General features: G+C 37.7%; 1 protein-coding gene across 2 annotated transcripts; it reads right to left on the bottom strand.

Annotated features, from left to right (window-relative positions):
• Positions 1-4,547: 4,547 nt before the first annotated feature.
• Positions 4,548-15,277, bottom strand: LOC114480874 (zinc finger protein 827-like). 2 transcript variants are annotated; one of them, XM_028475306.1, is made up of 9 exons: positions 14,767-15,277; positions 12,537-12,825; positions 11,299-11,484; positions 9,868-10,428; positions 8,158-8,224; positions 7,905-7,972; positions 7,375-7,429; positions 6,773-6,958; positions 4,548-6,344 (listed from the first exon to the last, which is right to left on the bottom strand). In XM_028475306.1, exons 2-9 carry the CDS (start codon positions 12,700-12,702, stop codon positions 5,810-5,812), a joined length of 1,824 nt encoding a protein of 607 aa, XP_028331107.1. In that variant the 5' UTR covers positions 12,703-12,825; positions 14,767-15,277; the 3' UTR covers positions 4,548-5,809. The 2 variants fall into 2 exon arrangements, with proteins under 2 accessions (XP_028331107.1, XP_028331108.1); XM_028475307.1 differs by lacking the exon at positions 14,767-15,277 and having other exon boundaries at positions 12,537-13,207.
• Positions 15,278-15,992: the final 715 nt, after the last annotated feature.

Raw genomic sequence — 15,992 nt, 5'->3', positions numbered from 1 at the left:
ATGTGGGGAGTGGACTCAGAGGATGACACACACACACACAAAGCAACACACTTGAAAAATCTGCACACAAATACACACACATGAAAATCGTGCACAAAAATACACACAAAGCAACACACACACTGCACTTACTCACAAACACAGCTACACACATGAAAAAACACAAATACACACAAAGCAACACACACACAAAAAACCTGCTCACAAATACACACAAAAAGAAACACAAACACCACAAACACTCACAAAGCAACACATATAAAAACCACATGAAAAGCAACACACACACACTGCACTTACACACAGACACACACATAAAAAACACACAAAGCAACACACACACACAAAACCTGCACACAAATACACACAAAAAGCAACACACACACACACACTCCAGTCATTCACTGTAATCTAATCTCGACCTTTGCGCCCCCTGAGCGACTGATGCTCCTGTTGCCGTGGAGACCTACAGCTGGTGAGGTAACCATGGTAACAGAGGGGTTTGACACTCGGCCTCCCACACACTTGCTGTGTGACCTTCATCCTTCAGAGAGGAGGAGGAGGAGGAGGAGGGAACCTGATCGCTGAGGAGCTAACCTGGATTGATCGCTGCAGCACTGACACCAGATTCACACGACGACCACCACATTATGAGCACCGCACGTCAATGGCAAAATATACGTTACGTTCATGTTTGTTGGTTACTAGCTGTAGCTACTGTAGATGAATGACAGAACAACATAGCTCCGCTCCTTTAACCTTTGACCTCCCTCGGCTGGCAGCGCTACGTGCTAAGCTAACCAAACATGTTGGACTGTGTTGTGGAGTTGCTTCAGTTTCAGAGGAAGAAAAAACACATGTATGGAACACAAAGATTCACCAAATAATATGACACACAACAACAAAAACCACAACATGAAACACATTACACAACAAACATGATACACAACATTAAAAACAACATGACACACACAACTACACAATACACTATATTAAACACAACATGACAACACCACACGACAACAATACATAACTTGACACACAACACAAAACATGACACATTACACAACAATCATAACACAGCAGAAGATGACATACAACATATTACACAATATAACACACGACACTACACAACATTAAAAACGCAACATTACAATACAACACATGACACAAATTACACAACACACAACATGACACACAACAATAAAAACACAGCAAAATAACACACATTACACAACAAACATGACACAGCACAACATGACGAACAACATGACACAAAATAAAACATTAAAAACAACATGACACATTACACAACACTAAAAACACAACATACACATTACACAACAAACATGACACAGCAGAACATCACACACCACTAAAAACACAAAACATGACACGACACAACATAGTTCACAACATGACAACAGAAAACATCCCAAACTCCTTCAAACTTTTAAAACTTTATTGAACAGCTCATCCTGCTCGCTGCTACAAAGAAAATAATCAGAATTTCTCCTTTTCATAAATCAACACTGGTGGTATTTTCGACTCTCTTCTTAAAATCTGATACATAGAAGTGCAACGTTAACTGAAGACAATAAGAGGCCGCGTGTAAATATGTCAACACAAATACATTTTCAGTGTACAACACAAGTATTAGAAATATCATCACATTCCTCCAGAAACCGGACGAGCTTAGAAACCCCCGCAGGCGGACGATGAAGTCCAACAATCGCCAACGTCAAGACGGAACATTCAGGAATTTTTATTCTGAAAACTAAAAACAATCACATGGTTAAAAAGTTACATTCCTTTTAGCTTACGTAAAGTTAGCGTTAGCCTCCGTTGCCTTTCTGTTTCAGACTTTTCCCAGTTTTACACGCTAGCATTGCAAAATATCGCAAACATTCCTTTACTTTGAATACTGAGCAATACTTCGTCACCACAAGACTTAGAAGGCGTCAACTTGTTCTTGTGTTTGAGTCTTGACTATTTCCGGGGAGTCCGCTACCTGGATTCTATATCTGGATTGTTTTGAGGCCTGGCAGTTTAGAAAGGAGTTTGCTAACCGGATCTGTTACCAATGCGTCCGCTACTAGGACTCTTATCTGGATCTTTTGAGTCTTGACTGATTCTAGAGAGTCTGCTACCTGCATTCTATATCTGGATTGTTTTGAGGCCTGGCAGTTTATAAAGGTGTCCACTACTAGGACCCTTATCGGGCACGTTTGAGTCTTGACCAATTCTAGGGAGTCCGCTACCTGGATTCTATATCTGGATTGTTTCAAGGCCTGGCAGTTTAGCAGGAGTCCACTACCCAGGTCCTGTAACCGGATCATTTGAGTACCGACTGCTTCTAGTGGTTAAAGGGTACCTGTAGTAAATTTCAATTGCAAGATCTATCAAAGATCATTTACTTACTAAAGGCTATGATGTACGTCAGAGTCGTAGTAGGACTTGTGACACAATTCGTAACGTGACTAAATGGTGATTCCGGTCAATTTAGCTATAGCGATGATCAGAACCACTATTGTGTTGGGTTACAAGATTTGCCACGACCTACTTAATTGGTGTGGGTGTTGTGGCAATTCCTGTGACCCAACCCAATGGTGGTTCCGGTCGTTCTGATGGCTTAAGTCTGCGTTTACTTAAAAACTTGGCTTTCTAGAAGCGACCGGACTCACTTACTGCAGGTACTCTTTAATGGTATTTCTGGGAATTCCTTTAAGCTTGCCATGTTTTTTGGTGAGTTTGATGACTTAAAGTCCTTTGTGTACTCAGCAGAGGCCTCTAAGAGATGAGGGATCTTTGAATACAAAGATTACAATCTTTAACATGGACCATTCATCAACCCAACAGCCCTTAACGGACGCTACGCGGTTGTTGAACAGTTTGCACAAAATCAAACCTAAAATATTATTTCAACTTGAGTCGAGGTAGTTTAGGGTGCGTTCACGTCAGCAAATCCTGAATTGGTTAAAACTCTCTAGGATCCGTTCGCCTGGAAAGTCAGCTTCGTTTGGGCAGTGTGAACACGCAAACACAGTCTAGAGTGGATCAACGGGAAAATTCTATAATGATTGTTTTGTTCAGAGTTTCGCTCGGGCCAAACACAGGAAGTGTCAACGGCTATTTTCACACCGGTTTAGTCGTGGGCTCGGCCTGAATGGGTGGAGGACAGCTAGAGCGCAACTTCTGATCAGCTCCAAACAGCTTCTGGTGCAGTTCCATGAGCTAACCAGTTGAGGGGCCGTTACTAGAGTAGATACTTCTCTAGACAGAGAAACAGCAACCTGAAGAAGAGGCTCTCATCTATGGGTCAAAACCAGTGCTGTAGAGTGCTCACAGACTTTTTCCTTCTCCGTTTGTTCTTTACCAACATTCAACAATGAAGCTGCAACAAGTTGTCCTGCTTTTGGTGGTTTTAAAGCCCTGGTTTACGTCGTCTTTAGCTTCCCTGATCACCCACAATGCTGTAGACTCTACGTCATCACCGATACTTCCTGTGTTTGATCCACTTAAAGAGCAGTTGTGTTCACGGCGCTCCTAATCGCTCTAAATCAGGGGTGGAGGGCCGGATTCCTGAGACTTTTAGATGTGTCCCTGCTCCAACACACCTGAAGCAAATGAACGGCTCGTTATCATGCTTCTACAGAGCTTGATGACAACACATAGGTTTCAACCAGGTGTGTTGGAGCAGGGTTCACCACCCCACTCAAACCGTGACAAATCAAAATGATAAAGAGTTCTAGAACTATCCTGGTGTGAACGCACCCTAAGGCAGTGGTTCTCAACCTTTTCAGCCCGCAACCCCCAAAATAAAGGTTCCAGAGCCCGGGGACCCCCACTGTAGCTGAAGGTGGTTGAACACAGACATGAACATTGAAGGGGTCCACCCTTAAAATCAGGTGGTAAAATGGGGTTTTAAAAACCACAGAAATTGGTTAAAAGTAGCAAATTAGAGAACGGACAGAAAAAGTGGTAAAAATGGTTCAAAGTGTCAATATTGGAACAATTCCTTTAAACTGGCTAATAATGGGCAAGACAAATGGTGAATGTGGTTAAATTAGCAAAAAAACAAGCATGAAATATGGTGAATAGAGGTTGAAAGTGACAATAATGGGTCAATATACGTGACATTAGGTAGAAAAGTAGTGGAAAGTGTTTATAACAGCTGAGAATGTCTTGAAAGTGGAAAAAAGGGGAAAAATAAGCTAAAATTGTTCCAAATATATTCTTAGTTTCTTGAAGGCATCTGGCGACCCCCTCCCAGTGTCTCATGACCCCAAGTTTGAGAACCCCTGCCCTAAGGTATCCTAACTCTTCCATTTACTTCCATTGAGTGTTATGTACTAATAAAATTGACTTAATTGCTAGATCAAACCTTAAATATGAAATATAAGATATTTCTGTCATAATAATATCAACAAGAAAATAATCAGTCATTTTAAATTCAGTCGCCTTAGTCTAGAATAAAACTAAAAATGCATTGAAAGCCCTTTTTATCGTGATATGAAAGTCTTTAGTCACAATAAGAATAAAGTTAATTACAGACGGTGAACTACATTTTAATATTAAATATTTCTCCTGTTCGTGCGCGATTATGGCACTCGTTAAGGGTGGAAAATCCTACAAAATAAAAGCTTTTGAAGTGTGGATTTTTAAGAGGAGGGTTTCTGGAGGACGAGAGAGAAACAGGCAGTAAATACAGCGTTAATCAGCTAACGAGGCGTTCATATGACGAAGCTAAAAGCAGGCAAAGAGTGCAGCAAAACATCCAGAGCATGGTTCAAAAAGAAAGAATCAGTGACGCCTTCCCAACGATACGTCCTCAGTCGGGAAGGAAGTAGAGGAGGAAGAGGAGGAAAAGGAAAAGGAAAAAGCGAGAAGAGGCAAAAGAGGAACGTAGAAAGTAGGAAGAAGAAGATGTGGAAAATAAAGAGGATGGGAGCAGGAAAAAGGAAGTAGTGGAGGAAGAGGAACGAAAAAAGAAAGAGGGAAGTTAAGAGGAAAGATGGAGGAAGTGGACAAAAGGCAAGTAAACAGGGAAGAGGGAAGTAGAGATGGAAAGGAGAAGGGAAGTAAAGACGTGAAGAAAGGGGAAAAAAAGAGAATGAAGTGGAGAAAATAAACGTTAAGGTAAAAAAGAAGAAAAAATACAGAGGGAGATAAATAGGAAGTAGAAAGGAAGAAAAAAGTAGAGACAAGGAATTAAAGGAAAACAGCAGAGAAACAAAAAGAGGAGAAGGAGGAGAGATGGAAGAATAGGGAAGGGCGGGAGGAAGAGGAGAGGAAAAAGAGGAAAAGAGACAGTGGACAAAAGGCAAGTGAACAGAGAAGAGGGAAGTAGAGGAGTATAGGAGAAGGGAAGTAAAGATGGAAGGGGTGAAAAAGGGAAAAAAGAAGAAGTGAAGAGAAAGAAGGGGAGAATAGAAACAGGTAAAAAGAAGAGGGGAAGTAGAGAGGAGGAAGGAAAATACAGTAAATAGGAAGTAGAGAGGAAAAGGAAGGAGACGGGGATATGAAGATGAAAAGAGGAGAAGAGATGGAAGAATATGGAAGGTCGAGAGGAAGAGGAGTGTAACGAAGAAGAAAAGAGGAGAAGATTGAATGAAGTACATAAAAGGAGAAGAGGAAGTGGAAAAGGGAAGAAGAGAGGAAAAGAAGAAGGGAAGTAAAGATGGAAGGGGAAAAAAGGAAAAAAGAGAACGAAGTGGAGAAAAGAAATGGAAAGGTAAAAAAAGAAGCAGGAAGTAAAAAGGAAGAAGAGGAGAAAAGAAGAAAAGGGAAGTAGAGAGGAAGAGGAGGCCTAGCGGTCTTTTAGTCCGAGGTATCCGAGAAAGGAGAGTTTGGAGGAAGGCGATGGTGAAGATGAGGATGATGAAGAAAGGGGGCGGGGCTTCAGACTGAGCAGCGTTGTGATTGGCAGCAGAGGAGACGGATGGAGCGAGGGATGAAGAAGAGGCAGCGAGGATGAGGAGGAGGTGTGGAGCCGCTGCAGGTGCTCGCTGGGCCCCTGATTGTCCACGTGCATCACGCGCGTGACGTGTGCGTGCTTGACGCGACGGTGCAGGCGCAGGCTGTCCCTGCGCTTGGCGCTGTAAGGGCAAAGGTCGCAGGCAAAGGGCCGCTCGCCCGTGTGCACGCGTACGTGCTCCACCAGCTTGTTGGCCGTGCGCGTCATGTGACCGCAGCGGTCGCAGCGGTAGCGGTTGCCCTGGCGATGGACCTGGATGTGGACCAGTAGCTCCCGTTGCCCCGGAAACGACCCCTGGCAGATGCGGCAGCGATGCTCCGAGGAGCTCCTCTCCGGCTGGGTCGCCACGGCAACCGAGGGGACGGCCCTGGAAGAGCAACAGAGTGACATGTAAAATAATTATAAACACATTAAGTTATTCTTTACTTTTTAGTTTAACTAAAAGTTAAAATAGACACAAAGAACAACAAAAAAACCACAAATCACTCCAACAAACACAAAATTACAACAAGAATATATACACGACTAAAAAAACACACTAAATTACAACAAAATGAGTCCAAAAACACAAATTTACAACAAGAATATACACAAAGAACAACAAAGATACCCCAAATCATTCCAAAAAACACAAAATTATAACAAAAATACACAAAACGAGTAAAAAAACACAAAATTACAACAGAAAAACACAAAATGACTACAAACAGAACAATTTAACAGAAAAGTTATCAATTAATTGATGACATTGTTGAATATTAAAATGAGAAATAAAGGTAAAGATCAAAGTCCCACCGAGTGTGTCCCATGTGACCCTGAAAGTGCGTACTGGCGTGAGCCCTCATCTCTGCCTCCTGATTGGTGGAGAGCTCGCAGGTGCAGCAGTGCAGTGAGAAGGAGCTGCGCTCCCATTGGCGGTGCTCGGACATGTGACCCTGGAAGAGGGCGCGGCCTTCCGTCTCAAAGCCGCACACGTGACACCTGCAAACACACACAAAATTACACCAAAAATACACACAGAAAGAACGAAAATACAAAATGACTCAAAAAACACACAAAAATAAACACAAATAATAAAAATACACAAGAACACACAGCATTACTGTGAAAATACACATAAGAACCACAAAAATACACAAAACTATTCCATAAAAACACACAAAATTACAAAAAATGCACAAATTGACAAAATGACAACAAAAATAAGCAAAATGACTCCAAAAACACACAGAAATACTGAAAAATACACAAAACAACAAAAATGGACAAAATTATTTCATAAAAACACAAACTCTTTGTTGTTCGCTGTGTTAATGCTCTGATTGGTCATTATTCTAATGCCGACACATAAACAAATACACTCGTTAAAACCCTGAGTTTCCCGTTTAGTCGATTACCTGAAGAAGTAGGAGCCTCCTGAGGATTGATCTGCAACGGTGCCGCTCAGATTTCCTGTACGAGAAAAAAAAGGGGTCCAAAATTATTTATAACACTAATTAATTTACATGTTTCACGCAAACTCGTATTACCTTTACATGCTCACTAAAGCTTTGTGAACCTGTGCTAACTTTAAAGTTCACTTTAAGTCAACTTTACGCAAGCTCCAACTACCTTTAAAATAATGTGTGCGATCGCACGTTACATTTAGGTTCTTACTTAAATGTTTTAAATTAGCGTATACTACCTTTATGTGCTAATGTAAAACTTTTATCTAATCACATACTACTATTACATGCTCACTAAGTTTTACATGAGCCTGTACGCTTTAAAAGTATTACTTTTACGTTCTTACGTAAATGTTTTACATTAATGTATACTATACTTTATCTGCTAATGTAAAACTTCAGGGGCTTCGTAGTCTGCTGCTTAAACTAATCTCCTTCAAAATAAAATACAGTCATTTTTTGTTAGAAAAACGGTACGTTACCATGTGGAGGATCCCGAGAGCCCAGGAGCAAGGCAGCAGGAGGTGCCTGCTCCACCATCAGTGAAGGACTGAAACACAGGACACAGTCAGAGCAGTCTGACAAAAATAAAAGCTCAAAAGTTTTATTTGGAAATTTAAAACTTAAGCAAAACAAAAAAAACCTGAGCTGAAAAGCTAAAAAACAACAACAACCCAGTATCGTAAACTCTGTATGTCGTCCCAACCCACAGTGTGAGAAAGTTAGTGTGCGCACCTGCTCCTGATGGGCGGAGTCTGTCTCTGTCTCTCCATTGATTGGCTGCTGCTTTTACCGACTCGCTCTGTGGAAATATAAACGGAAACTTGACTTTATTAGTCAAAGATCTTTAAACTTTAGCCATTTTTCTGGAAAAAGTTGTAAATTTTTCTTTCACGACTTTTTACTGTAGCTCCGCCCCCTGATGCTCGCTAACAACCATAGCCAAAAACACGTGTCAAAAAAACTTTAAATTCAGTTCATCTAGTATTTCATTGGTCCATAGAAAGAAACAAGAATCGCCACGAAACATGAATATAACAGAGCAGCGTTTAGCTATTTCTCTGCAACTTTTATTTTGTAAATTCAGCTAAGGCTAATCAGGTTTTAGTTCCTTTGTACTATATATTTTACCATGTGTATGGGGCGCCGATTGTAAAGTTGCACATGCTAAAATAAATAAACAGCAACTTTTTGCAACATTTAGCAGCAAAACATAAACTGAATGTGAATTTTTTATGTTACTTTTGACCAGATTTGCAGCAATATTTGTGAAATTGGTGATGTTTTTTTTCTCGGAAAAATACGTCAATGTTTAATCTAAATACTGAATCTAAATACTAAATCTAAATTTAAATGTTGAATCTAAATGTTAAATCTAAATGTAAATCTAAATGTTAAATATAAATGTAGATATAAATGTTAAATGTAAATATAAATGTTAAATCTAAATGTTAAATGTAAATCTTAAATATTAAATCTAATTTGTAAATCTAAATGTTAAACATTAAATCTAAATGTGACTATAAATGTTAAATGTTAAATCTACGTAAATGTCACAGGTGGAACTAAATATTTAGCTAATACGCAAATTCACTGGAAGTACCAAAATAAAAGCTGAATAATGCTCCGACCTTAACTTAATGAACTTTGAACGAGGAAATGACTAAAATAAATAAAGAGCAACTTTTTGCAACATTTAGCAACAAAACAAAAAACAGATGTGAATTTTTTAATCTTAGTTTTGACCTGATTTACAGCTTTATTTGTGAAATTTGTGATATTTTTTTCTTGTAAAAATATGTCAATGTTAAATCTAAATCTAAATGTTAAATAATAAATCTAAATCGAAACACTGAATCTAAATGTTAAATATCAAATCTAAATCTAAATAGTTAAATAGTCTAAATGTGTTAAATATAAATGTAAATATAAATGTTAAATATAAATGTTAAACGTTAAACATAAATGTTGAATGCAAATCTTAAATGTTAAATCTAAATGTTAAATCTAAATGTTAAATGTAAGTTTTAAATGTTAAATCTAAATGTTAATTATTAAATTTAAATATTACATCTAAATGTTAAATATTAAATCTAAATGTTAAACATTAAATCTAAAAGTTAAATATAAATGTTACATTTAAATTTAAATGTCAAATCTAAATGCTAAATGTTAAATTTAAATCTAAATGTTAAATGTAAATCTTAAATGTTAATCTAAATGTTGAATGCATTTCTTAAATGTCAAATCTAAATGATAAATCCAAATGTTACATTTAAATAAAAATGTTAAATCTAAATGTTGCAGGCAAATCTTAAATGTTAAATCTAAATATTAAATATTAAACCTAAATGTCACAAATTCACCAGAAGTTCCAAAATAAAAGCTCAATAATGCTTCACCCCTATCCTAATGAACTATGAATGAGGAAATGACGTTGTTTACCTGAGAGCTGGTGCAGCAGTGTTGAAGCCAGATTCACCGACATGTCCTGCCACAGCACAGCTCTCAGGCATTGGTCGGCCATTTTGGCTCCGGTGTAGAACTGCTCCTCCATTTTGGCTCCAGAAAACAGCAAGTTTTCCATTTTTGCGCCTGAAGGAAGCTCATCTTCCATCGTGGCTGCGGAGGACGGTCGCTCACCAATCTTTGCATTAAAGGGAAACTGGTGCTCGACTTTGGCATTGTCAGCCATTTTGGCTCCAGCGATATTGTTATTCTCCATTTTCATCCAGAAATTAAAATTGCCGGATGCTAAAGTGACGCCGTCTGTTAGCTTTGAGCTAATCTGACAGTCATCGCCATAAATCTCGTCCTCGACTTTGATTGGGAGGTGAAGCTGGTCGGCCATTTTGGCTCTGCCGTAAAACTGCTCTGTCACCTTATTCCCGCCTATACAGGATTCTTCTGTGGGCTGAGCAACCTCTTCTGTGATTGGTTGTTTCTTGACCACTGCGCTGACATCTGTTGGGTCTTCATCTTCTTCCAGGGTCACTTCTTGGCGCTCTGTGATTGGTGGAAAAACGGTGCGTTCCAAAGTTACAAAACAAGTTAGAATTACAATTATTTAAAGGGAAATGCTTAACAAATTACAATAAAAAAACCTTTTTTAAAAAAAAAAGAAAATATCAAGAAAATTTAAAAAAAATGAAGAAAAAAACCCCACACAAACTTCAATTTTTTTTACAATAATTACATGTTTTTACAATAATTTAAAAAATGTACAATAATTAAAAAAATACAATATTTACATTTTGTTTACAATAATTACAAAAATACAATAACAAAAAAATTAACAATTTAAAAAAGTTACAATAATTTAAAAATGAAAAAACTTAAACATTAAAAAACAATTTAAAAAACCAAAACACATTTTTATAAAAAAAAGAAACAAATCTTAAATTTAAATTTTAAAACAAATTTTAAATCAACAAAAATTTGAAAACAAATTTTTAAGATATAAACAAAAAAAAACAATTTTTTTTCAAAAAAGCTGAACATTTTTGAAAAATCCACAAAATGTAAAAATCTAATGAAATTTTAAACTCAAATCAAAAACTTAAAGTGCATGGAGTTATTTAAAATTCTAAATATGACCAAAATGAAAACGTTTTTAAAATCCCATTCTAAATGTATTAAATTGGCTGAGTAAATTAAAAAAAATTACAATTATTTAAAAAATACATAAAACTTAAACATTAAAAAACAATATAAAAAACTTTTTTTTTCATAAAAATTAAACAAAAACCTAAAAACAACTTTGAAATTTTTTTTTTTTTTAATCTGAAAAACAAAATGTTTCAAAAAATCCTAAATATGACCAAAATGATAAAGTTTTTCATTTGTAAAAGTATTAAAAGTTAAATATTAATGTACCAGCCAGCTTCCTCAGCAGATCTGAGGCCAGGGTGTCGTTGGCAGGGTTTCCTTCAGGTGTGTGCGTGACGGGCGGCGGTTCGGGGCTCGCGCCGGGGCCGTCCGGTGACAGAGCTGGGCCGGGCTCGTCTTGATGCTCCACCTCCTCTCGACTCCCAGGATGCATCTGGGTTTTCTGCGTGGCCTCTGAGGAGACAGAGAAAAGACGTGTTTGTTTAATGTCTTCACATGATTAACGACTGCACTCAAACGCATCGCAGCACGATGCTCGCTAACCAACCAAAGCTAAAAACACGTGTCAAAAATACTTTTGTTACAATTCATCTGGTCGTTGATTGGTCCGCAGAAAGACGCGTATTATAGACTGCCGATTCTAAAGTTGTGCATTCTAAAATAAATATACAGCAACTTTTTTGCAACATTTAGCAACAAACTACGTTTAAAAAATTACTTTTGACCATATTTACAGCAATATTTGTGAATTTTTTAATATTTTTTCTCGTGAAAATATATTGTCAATGTTTAATCTAAATCTAAATGTTAAACATTGTATCTAAATGTTATCTTTAAATCTAAATGTTAAATCTAAATGCTAAATGTTAAATATAAATTTGACATCTAAATGTTAATTATTAAATGTAAATGTTACATTTTAAAAATCAAACACTAAATGTTAAATTTAAATGTTAAATGTAAATTCCAAATCTAAAGGTTAAACAATAAATCTAAATGTTAAACTCTAAATCAAAATGTTAAACATTAATTCTAAATGTTAAATCAAAAGTTACATTTAAACATACATATTGAATCTAAATGTTAAATATATATATTAAATCTAAATCTTACTTTTAAATATAAATCTAAATGTTAAATGTAAATTTTAAATTTTACCTCTAAATGTTACATTTAAATATAAATGTTAAACCTAAATGCTAAATGTTAAATATAAATGCTAAACCTAAATGCTAAATGTTAAATGTGAAATCTAAATGTCACGGGTGAAACTAAATATTTAGCTAATATGCAAATTCACCCAAATTACCAAAATAAAAGCTCATTAACGCGACTTAGATTTAACATTTAACATTAAGATTTAAATGTAATATTTAGATTTAACATTTAGATTTAGATTTAACATTGACATATTATTACGAGAGAAAAAATATCACAAATATTGCTGTAAATTTGGTGAAAAGTAACATAAAAAAATGATTTGTATGTGTGTGAGTGTGTATCACCTGAGAGTCTGATCAGCAGGTCTGATGCTGTCTTCCTGCTGATGTCGGGGCTGAACAGAGAAGTTGCTGCTTTAATGGGATTGGAACCATAAACCTGTGGCTGATGACGTTTGGCTGCATCAGAGGAAGATGAAAAAGAAGGAGGAGGAGGCGACGCACGCTTCATCTCTCTGTGTGTGTGTGTGTGTGTGTGTGTGTGTGTGTGTGCTGTGAGGTCAGCGCTGCGTAACAAAGGTGTCTCCTCACTGATGAAGATGATGATGATGAAGGTGAGAAGCTCCTCACTGACCTAAAAGAGGAAGAGGAGGAAGAGGAGGCCAGTGAACAACGTGAATCTGTGAATTAATACATTATTGATGATCATAAGCGGATAAATCATCCCGGTGGTTGCCATGGTAACGGACCCTGCTGCGCAGTCGCCTGCCCTGACCCCCCCATACACCCCATGAGGATTTAATAATTAATTAATTATTAAAAAGAAATAAATTATAGAGTCATTAATCAATCTAGTTGTAGCCAACATTAAGGTATGTCTACACAAGGGCTTTTCAACCTTGGGGGCAGGAGCCCATTTGGGGTCCCGAGACACTGTGAGGGGGTCGCTAGATTATTATTTTTTAAACAATTTGAGCTTATTTTTGCTGATTTTTTTTTTTTTTTTTACTCTTTTTCTGCAACTACACCAAATTAGCTATATTTTAACCTATTTTCATCACTTTTTCTTGCCATATTTTTACTCTTTTTCATGTATTTTTGCTACATTACTCACATTTCAATGCCTTTTTCCACTTTCCAGACATGTTCAGCACTTAAAAACACTTTCCACCACTTTTCCACCTAATGTCACATGTTGACCCTTTATTCTCACTTTTAACCTATTTTCATCATATTTCATGCTTCTTTTTTTTCCCAATTTAACCACATTCACCCTTTTTGGCCACTCTAATTTGCAACTTTTAACCAATTTGTGGTTTTTAAAATCCCATTAAACCACCTTTTTCACCATTTTTGGTCACTTTGAACCCATTTTATTTCTGATTAAAACAAGGATTTCCATCTTTAAGATGACTATAATAATAATAAACTTCCAATATAACAGTGGATATTATTCAGATGAATGAATAAATGTGGTTATCACAGATTCATAGAACAATGGATCATCATTTTTCTGACTTTATGGATGGACTGTGGAACCTTTATTTTGGGGCTCGTGGCCTGAAACGATTGAGAACCGCTGCTCGACGCTAGAGGGAAGACGGATTTTAAACATTTATGACATTTCTTTTCTACATTTTTTCAATCAGCACGAAAATTGAATTTGACCTCATAGCCCCGCCCCTTCACCCTTTTGACCCCTGCTCAGCCAGCGCTGCTACATGCTAAGCTAACTCCAACATGTGGCACTGATCCATGGTTTGGAGATGAAGAACATTCATCTTCACCTAGAACGACACCATCAATAGAATATGAAACTCAGCTAAAGATCGTAGATTTACGCTTATCACTTTCTTCACCTTTTGCTTTAATAATCGTTAGAAACGTGAAAACTAAATAAATCTGCATGTTTGTGGATAATAATAAATCCTCTGTCTCATGTTTGTTAAAAGTTTGGTAAAAACATTTGATCTGATTGAAGAATCTAAATTTGGGGAAATTATTTTTGTTGTCGTGCTGATCAAAGTTTAAAATGATCAGTTATCGATTAATTGATTGATCGGATTGATGCGGTTCGGTGCATCACTAATGATCTCTGATGGTGGTGATGACCGGTACCGACCCCCTTTCTTCCTCTCCCTCCGTCTCCAGGCGACACGGAGCGAACAGCCGCCCCCGCTTTATACCGCATCAGGTCGACCCCCCGGGCCTGGATCATGCACGGTAACCCCCTCTTCCTCCTCCTCGGTACCGGTCGGTCCCAGTCCGAACCCCCCCCTTCCCCTCCCCTCCCCTCCCCTCCGACATGGCTGAGTCCCAGAGCGGGGCTCTGTGTCCCCACAGCGGGACGCCGCTGCGCTCCGCTCGGTGTCGGACCCCGGCTCCCCGTCGGTTCCCGGGGGTTAGGGGCAGGTGTCACCGGCCCCCTCCATCCCCACCACCACCACCTCCACCTCCTCCTCCCAATCCTCCCGCTCCCCTGCAACATGGCTGCACAGTAACCCGACCTCACAAGACCTCCGGAGTCCTCCGCCCCGGGTCAGCCTCAAGGACCCGCACCACGCCAACAACTCACCGGTACCGGGAGGGCAGGTGTCCGGGGCGCCGCCGGAGGATGAGCCGGTGCTGAAGGTGGAGGTGGAGGAGGAGGAGGTGCTGGTGCAGTCCGGGACAGAGCCTATATATAGAGCACAGATCCGATCCATGATCAGACCTCCGTCACCTCCGACCGTCCTCCGGCGGTGTCAGCGGGGAACCGAGGCGACGGTAGCCGGGCCGAGGAGCGTCTCCTCCCGCAGCCCGAGGATGACGGGGGTCGGTGACCGAGCAGGGCAGATGGAGGCTTCCGCCTGCTCCCCTCACTGAGTGCTGAGCGTGCGTGTGCGTGTGCGAGTCTCTGTGTGCGTGTCTCTCTGTGTGTGTGCGCGTGTGATGCAATCTGTGTACTTGTACTGCAAAAAATATGTGAATGTTACTTTTTACCAGATTTACAGCAATATTTGTGAAATTTGTCATTCATTTTTCTCCTAAAATATGTCAATGTTAAATCTAAATGTGAACTTATAAATGTTACATTTAAATCTGAATGTTAAATATGAAATCTAAATCTAAATGTTAAATGTAAATGCTAAATGTTGAATCTAAATGTAACATGTAAAAATAAATATTAAATATAAATATAAATGTTGAATGTAAATGTTAAATCTAAACGTTACATGTTAATATAAATTAACTTAAATGTGAATGTTAAATGTAAATGTTTAATCTAAATACTAAATATTAAATCTAAATAATAAATAAGTGTAATTGTTACATTTAAATCTAGATGTTAAATATTATGAAATCTAAATCTAAATGTTTAATGTAAATGCAAATGCAAAATGTTGAATCTAAATGTTGAATGTAAATAGCAAAATGTTGAATCTAAATGTTACATTTAGATATAAATGTTAAATCTAAATGTTTAATGTAAATGTTTAATTTAAATACTAAATGTAAATATTACATCTAAATGATAAATGTTACATTCAAATCTAAATGTTAAATATGAAATCTAGATCGTGGAATATAAATGTAAATGCTAAATGTTTAATCTATATGTTATGTTAAGTATTAAATCTAAATCTAAATGTTGGATGTAAATTTTAAACCTAAATGTAACTGCTAAATGTAAATATTGAACCCAAATGTTACATTTTAATATAATTGTTAAATATAAATGTTAAATATTTAATCTAAATACTAAATGCAAATGTTAAATGTTAAATATAAATGTCACGGGTGAAACGATATATTTAGCTA

This window comes from Gouania willdenowi, chromosome 18 (genome assembly GCF_900634775.1).
Source record: "Gouania willdenowi chromosome 18, fGouWil2.1, whole genome shotgun sequence".
In the NCBI taxonomy this organism is placed as follows: Eukaryota; Metazoa; Chordata; class Actinopteri; order Blenniiformes; family Gobiesocidae; genus Gouania; species Gouania willdenowi.
This window is presented reverse-complemented; position numbering and strand designations above follow the sequence as displayed.